This window comes from Garra rufa, chromosome 18 (assembly GCF_049309525.1).
Source record: "Garra rufa chromosome 18, GarRuf1.0, whole genome shotgun sequence".
In the NCBI taxonomy this organism is placed as follows: domain Eukaryota; kingdom Metazoa; phylum Chordata; class Actinopteri; order Cypriniformes; family Cyprinidae; genus Garra; species Garra rufa.
In genome coordinates, this window is record NC_133378.1 from 17,392,670 (window position 1) to 17,400,910 (window position 8,241).

Sequence of the window (8,241 nt, forward strand, 5' to 3'; positions counted from 1 at the left end):
TATTTCTCATACTTTTGAATGTATTTACCTCAAAATGATAAGACCTATCTATCCACCATGTAGCTATGTTAGAGAGGGACACAGGAACATTTTTACTGATCATAAATGTAGGGGTGTAGTTAAAATCAGTCTCAGCCAATGGGCTAAAACATGCGCTGTTTTGATAGTGACATGAAAATGTGGGACATATTTACATAAAGTTTCATGATTTACAAATAAAATATAACGTAAATATTTATTTTGACCTTCACAATCAAAAGACAATGGAATAAAATGAACAAAATATTTCAATATCATAAGTTATATTTCAATATTTCATAAGTTGGAACGTAAAGGTTAGGGTTGGGGACAGCCACCTCCCAATTGATTGTTTTCATATATATTAAGTTTACTGATATTTTAAATATTATTGTGGGTTTTAATATAATACAAATATTTTTCAATGTGTTTTTTGGTTGTAGGACAGGAGTTTGCACCAATTCTGTAAAACAGTGAGGTTGACTGAGGTAGACCTTGAAAACACTGCATATTCACATCAAAATAATTTTCCATTACTTGTTGCTTTTAGTAAGCAGAACAGAAACTACTTTAGATGTGCCTGTAAGGGTTTTGATGACATCCTTGAACTTTAAATGTAAATATCAATATGGTTTTGCTGTAGAAAACAAAACCCTCGCCAAATAGCCAGACTACAGAGAGTAAGCAGAAGAAGAGCTTCTTTTCTTCTAAATGTCCAGGGTAATGCGTTCTACTGTTGAATCATTTTGTGTGTTAAAAGGAACAATCCCTAAGTGCTCATAGAAGTGTGTGGATTCTGGGAAACCATCCAGAAAGCGAGAGGAAAACACAGAATCAAACAAACAAAGAATCTTTTTGCCTCCCTCATATTCACACATTTGAACCCGTGGGACACTCATCTACAACTCATAGATAGATAGATGGATGGACGATAGATAGACAGACAGACAGATAGACAGACAGACAGGCGATAGATAGATAGATAGATAGATAGATAGATAGATAGATAGATAGATAGATAGATAGATAGATAGATAGATAGATAGATAGATAGATAGATAGATAGATAGATAGATAGATGGATAAACGGACGGACAGATGGATGATAGACAGACAGACAGACAGACAGACAGACAGGCAATAGATAGATAGATGGATGGATGGATGAATGGATGAATGGATGGATAGACGGATGGACAGACGATAGACAGACAGACAGGCAATAGATAGATAGATAGATAGATAGATAGATAGATAGATAGATAGATAGATAGATAGATAGATAGATAGATAGATAGATAGATAGATGGATAAACGGACGGACAGATGGATGATAGACAGACAGACAGACAGACAGACAGGCAATAGATAGATAGATGGATGGATGGATGAATGGATGAATGGATGGATAGACGGATGGACAGACGATAGACAGACAGACAGGCAATAGATAGATAGATAGATAGATAGATAGATAGATAGATAGATAGATAGATAGATAGATAGATAGATAGATGGATAAACGGACGGACAGATGGATGATAGACAGACAGACAGACAGACAGGCAATAGATAGATGGATGGATGGATGAATGGATGAATGGATGGATAGACGGATGGACAGACGATAGACAGACAGACAGGCAATAGATAGATAGATAGATAGATAGATAGATTTATACAGTATTAAATGTGTTGGCATCACTGATTTAGTTGTGATATACTTGGCTTAAATAAATATATTATATATATATATATATACTATAGGTAATTCTCCTGGTTTCAGAACTATGGACAGCGCCGATATATATTCTTGGCTTTTTGTCTCATGTAACGCACAAGTTAGGCTACTAGCGCGCTTTGGGGGAGAAAAAATATCAGTATCACATTCTCTTGCCTTGCTGCGTAAAAACTGGTAGCATTTCAAGGTATAAAGCATGAACGATAAAATAAAACGGACACATTTCTCAATCTGCAACTAATCCATTAGTGCGTCTCTAACATCCATCACACGTCTGAACAAACAGTTATTATCCAAACTCCACCATTCTCCCAAATAAACTAATGCAACATAGCGGCTCTGCAACATCGAGAGGGTCTGCATAAATATGAAGACCCTGCTGCGCTCCAAATGTCAATCAGAGTGACGTTAGTGCGTGTCCTTTCATCTTTATGAAGGTGGGGGCTCGTGCTCTCATTGACATTCTGAATGCAAGCCTGCGCCTTTGCCACACGTGTGCATTCCAAGCACGTTACAAACAACCAAAGCACCACATAAAGGCATTTAGTGATAACATTTGAACAAGAATTGCATGTTAGCAGGGTGCGAATTCTGATGGTTGATCTGACTTAACACACCTAAGGAGGTCAAAACTGGGTTGTTTCAGTGATAAACACGAATCACTGCAACAACAGGCTGGTCAAGGTTTGGATATTACATGCACAAAACCATCATCATCGCTTCATTACAGATTCATTACAGTCAGACAACTGTTGCGCGAGATGAATTTAAGATTACGCCCAGAAACTGCTTTATATAGCTGACCTCATTGAAAGTCATTGGATTGTGCGTAATTTACAGGTTGCATGCTTTGCGTAAAACTGATTTCCCAGACATTAATCCCACCATGATGAGCTATTAATTCATAAGCTCCCTCATGTGAGTAATGAAATGAATGCAACAAATGTCAGTAAGGGTTTTCGTTTTCGGTTGCCTAACGGTTGCACTTGTCGCCGGTGCGCGTTCGCACACCCCTCCCCTAAACGGTGGGCATCGGTGACGCGCGTCTGGGGTTCATGTTTAGGTCTGTCAGGTTTCCGATTGGGCGCCGTGTGGATGTGTGATGAGCATCCGCGTGCCGTGGGCGGGAACAGTCATGTTTATAAACCACAGTACGCGCGCCGTGGGCGGGAAGACTGGATCTAGAACGTAGCGATTCGAGAGCGAGAGGACGCGCGGCAGCGGCGGGCGGCTGTGGCTGACTGGAGCTTGTGGAGGAGGCGCGGCTTCCACTGCCCCTCTCCACCGAAACAGCTGTATGGACGACCACCTTAGCCTCCTCCACTCGCCTCCGCCTTCCTCGAGCAAGCACCGGGGCAACAACCTCGTGAACCACGGCTACACTGAGAACGAACAGGACATCATGACAATTGTTGCTTGCGACAACATGCTGGAGGAGTCGGCGGCGCTGCCCGGGCACCACTCGCTGGAGCGCTACGAGCCAGACCACGAGTGCTGCGAGAGAGTTGTCATCAATATTTCGGGCTTGCGCTTCGAGACACAGCTCAAAACCTTGTCACAGTTCCCTGAGACTTTACTTGGAGACCCCAAGAAGAGAATGCGCTACTTTGACCCCCTCAGAAACGAGTATTTCTTTGACAGGAATCGGCCGAGCTTCGATGCCATTTTGTATTACTACCAGTCCGGGGGGCGGATACGGAGACCCGTGAACGTCCCTATTGACATTTTCTCCGAGGAGATACGCTTCTACGAGCTTGGGGAGGAGGCCATGGAGAAATTTCGAGAGGATGAGGGCTTTATCAAGGATGAGGTGCGTCCTTTGCCCACTAATGAATTTCAGCGACAGGTGTGGTTGCTGTTTGAGTACCCGGAGAGCTCGGGTCCGGCCAGGGGCATCGCGATCGTCTCGGTGCTGGTCATTTTGATATCCATCGTCATCTTTTGTCTGGAGACGTTACCCGAGTTCCGGGACGACCGGGACCAGACGACGGTCTCCCCGCTTATTAACGGAACTCTCTCTGACCTGTCTAGTCCCTTCTCTGACCCGTTCTTTGTGGTTGAGACTTTGTGCATCATCTGGTTTTCTTTCGAGTTGCTGGTCAGGTTTTTCGCGTGCCCGAGCAAAGCCACGTTCTCCAAGAACATCATGAACATTATTGACATTGTGGCCATCATACCCTACTTTATCACTTTGGGGACCGAACTCGCGGAAAGACAAGGCAACGGCCAGCAGGCGATGTCCTTGGCCATTCTCCGGGTTATCAGACTGGTCCGCGTCTTTCGGATTTTCAAACTCTCGCGGCACTCAAAAGGGCTCCAGATTCTGGGGCAAACGCTTAAAGCTAGCATGCGAGAGCTGGGCTTGCTGATTTTCTTTCTGTTCATCGGGGTCATCTTATTCTCGAGCGCCGTCTACTTCGCCGAGGCGGACGATCCCGACTCGGGCTTCAACAGCATCCCTGATGCGTTCTGGTGGGCGGTGGTAACCATGACGACCGTGGGATACGGCGACATGCACCCGGTCACCATAGGGGGCAAAATCGTCGGCTCCCTGTGTGCGATCGCGGGCGTGTTAACTATCGCTCTGCCAGTGCCAGTCATCGTGTCCAACTTCAACTACTTCTACCACAGAGAGACTGAGGGAGAGGAGCAGGCGCAGTACCTCCACATCGGCAGCTGTCAGCCCTTGTCCTCCACGGAGGAGCTGAAGAAGACGCGGAGCACGTCGTCGCTCAGCAAGTCGGAGTACATGGTCATCGAAGAGGGCATCAACAGCGCCTTCAAGCAGCCTAACTTCCCCGCTCAGAACAACCAGAACTGCGTGAACATTAAAAAGATGTTCACAGACGTGTAGCTTCTAGACACGTGGTGATGGCAACGCTGTAGGTTAATGAGTGTGTCGCTCTCCATTTCCACGACGCGGAGGAAATGGCTACATGTTTAACGCTCCAGTCCCATGCAGTGTTTATCACATGTTTGATTGAACCATTTTACTGTGAGGAGAGAGCCGCTATCGGCTTTTCGATCCGTTTGCTGTCTTTAGGGTACGTTCATTCATATAGGCACTGTGTGACATCTGTATGGCAAGCCGCTTTCACATCTATTCCTTAAAACTAACGAGCATCTGTTTTTTTTTTTTTTTTTTTTTTTTTTTTTTTTTTATTGCTTACTTTTCTGCCAGGATATTATCCTTTAATGTTTGCAATAAATAATGAAAAATAATGGTAAAAAAAATCCTTTATATTAATACAGTACATCATGCACTATTTTTACAGTTTATTCAGGTAGTGTTGTAGGATTTACTTTGAAACAATTCAAAATTCTCTCAAAAATTCCTGAGAAATTTCACAAATGTGACCCTGGACCACAAAACCGTTCTTAAATAGCACGGGCACAATTGTAGCAGTAGCCAAAAATACACTGTATGGGTCAAATTTATAGATTTTTCTTTCATGCCAAAATCATTAGGATATTAAATAAAGATCATGTTCCATTAAGATATTTATAAATTTCCTACATAAATATATGGAAACTTTATTTTTGTTTATTGATATGCATTGCTAAGAATTTGATTTGGAAAACTTTAAAGGTGATTTTCTCAATATTTAGTTTTTTGCACCCTTACATTGCAGATTTTCAAATAGTTGTATCTCGGCCAAAAATCTTTTTAATTTGTTTATTTATTTTTATGTGCAATAGTGCAATAACGATAATTTCAAAAAACCTTTTGTCATTGAATAATTTTGGGTAATATATCAACTGTTCACTTCCGACTCTATGTACTAGTGACATTTTTTGTCTTTAACTTTTACAGTAGCCATACAGACTAGTCTTATGACTAGTCTGTATATATGAAAAGTTAAAAAGGCAATTATCTAATAAATGTTACTTAACAGGATTTATTTAAGAAATGTTACTTACTGTTGAAATATACATTTGTACCTCGTAATTAAGTTCTAATAGCTAACAAAGATGTACGAGTAAAAAAAATGGAATAAATGCCAGAAACAATTAGCAAAAATGCCAGCAGCAATTATATATTTTTAGAAGTGAACGTTAATATCTTTACCACAAATCCACATAAAATTCAATGACAAAAAAAAAAAAAGAGAAAATTAGTATTTTCTTGAAAACTTTTTGTTATTTTATTTTATTATTTACTTATTTAGTCTTTTTTATTTGCAATAATCCAGTAGTGATTATTTTGTTTATTGAATGTCATTGAATTTATGTGGGTAATATATCAACTGTTCACTTTCGACTATATGTATTAGTGACATTTTATATCTTTAACTTTTACAGTAGCCGTTCAAACTAGTCTTCACATATGAAACGGTAAAAAAAAGCAGTTTTATCTAATCATATGCTGTAAGAAATGTTACTTACTGTTAAAATATATATTTGTACCTCCTAATTAAGTACTACTACAAATATGTACTATTAAAGAACTGGAATAAATGCCAGCAAAAATTATATATTTTTAGAAGTGAACTGTTAATATCTGAACCACAAATCCACATACAATTCAATGACAAAAAAAAAAGCTTCCACACTCTGAAAAATGCTGGATTAAAAACAATTTAGCACTGAGTGAAATATGGGTTGTTTTGACTAAACAATTGGGTTAAATGTTTAACCTAAACTTTCAGGTAGTTTAACTTAACTGAACTAGTGCTTAAAATGTAATATATATCTTGCTTAAAATGAACCCAAAATAGGTTATAGAATAATTTGAATCAATATGTTCAATAAATTAACATTTCTTTATAAGTTGAATAAATAATAATTAAGTAACAAACATTTTTTAATTGCTTATTAATAAATATTCAACTTTTGATTATTGCTGATGCCTCTAGTAATTATGCATCTGCTTTTTTATTATTATTATTATTTTACATTTACAACCTTTTTTGGGTTCATTTTAAGCCAGCCATACAGTTTTTATATTTGAAGAACATAAAAAAGAAACTTCTTCGCATATAAAGAACCTTTTCTGCATTTGAAAGGTTCAATGGATGTTCAAGGTTCTTAATGGAACCATCAATGCCAAGAAAGAACCTTTATTTTTAAGAGTGCAATTGAACATACGTAAACATACTTAAACAGCTGCTGAGTCAAAACATATTTTACCCCAGCATTTTTTTTAGAGCGCAAGTTACTTTTTACTTCTGGAATGGTGACTGGTAGCAAAAGTAAATAATAAGTAGTTTACTAGTGAAATTGAAAAGACACCAGTCACTACTGAACGATTTACTCATAATATAAATAAATACATAGTTTAGGGGAAAATGTTAAAACGGCCTGCCATATAATAAATATTTCGTCGAAGACAAGTTAATAGCTCTTCTATTCAAATGCACTCATTGCTTCGTAGTCTACTTTGACATGACATTGCTGGAAACTTAGTCCAGTTTAGGGAGGGAAGCGCTTATTATAATGAGAGAAGGGTAGCCTATTTAAAGGTATCGTGTATTTTCTTACATTACCGCCAAGTGTCGCTCAGATAACATATCACTTGTTGGAATAAGTGTCTTAAATGACTAATTCTGTGTGCTTCTGTAGTGTATTGTCGTCTCGTCAAGAGCCGTTCCATATCAACCGGTGAAAGGTGCATAAGATGCTATATGTGAACTTTCTCTCCGTTTGTGCTACTGTTCGACCTAAGAATCCAGATCTAAAATCGTTCTGATTCAAGCACATATTCAAAGACCCTTCTAATGTGTACCGATCACTGAAGACAAAAGGGAGGAGAAAGATCAGAGACTGAAAGCGCTTTCGACTGGATACTTCTAATCACGTTGGAGTGATGCAGTCTCCATAGCGACGATAGGTTCCTCGGTAACCCGCTATTGTTGCCATGGTATTTTCTTTTCTTTTTTTTTTTCGTCAGTAATCCGCCAGAATGTTTTGAAGTCTGGCTGAAGATTCGCTGTCCTGTTGGATTTTGTAAACTGGTGAAAATGGATTTTCTCATCCAACCTAAGGGCCATAACACACGCTCAAACAGATAAATCCTTCTGGAGTATCTCCAAAACACCCCAAACTATTAAGCCACACTCTGGGATAAAGTGCAATACACGTTAAAGTTTCGTCACTGAACAAAACCCTGTCCAACAGGCACAGACTGAAGTGAAAAATTAATGGGTGTGATACACTAATCATTCACAAGGGGCTGCTGTATCTACGCCAAACGCTCGGAGTAGCCGCCATCTCTATTCGCCCATAGGATGGACGTCCCGCCTTGTCTTGAGAAACAGGTGAATCCCACTGTACACAACAGTCATATTCATCCACAGTCATTTTTAGGTCATAATTGATGTTAAAATAGTACGTTTGGTTAATACATTTTGTTGTTAGACTGTATGTATGAGTTTAGTCTTGAATGGGCTCTTTTTTAGCATTTTAAAGACTTTTTAAGATGTGAAATGCAACGCTGGTGATGCCATTTGTTAGGTATGGCATTAAACACGTGATAATTGGGT

General features: G+C 39.4%; 1 protein-coding gene across 1 annotated transcript; it reads left to right on the forward strand.

Annotated features, from left to right (window-relative positions):
- The first annotated feature begins 2,014 nt into the window (after positions 1-2,014).
- LOC141291341 (potassium voltage-gated channel subfamily A member 3-like) lies at positions 2,015-8,002 on the forward strand. The gene has a single exon (XM_073823514.1). The coding sequence runs from the start codon at positions 3,057-3,059 to the stop codon at positions 4,611-4,613; it is 1,557 nt and encodes a 518-aa protein (XP_073679615.1). The 5' UTR covers positions 2,015-3,056; the 3' UTR covers positions 4,614-8,002.
- Positions 8,003-8,241: the final 239 nt, after the last annotated feature.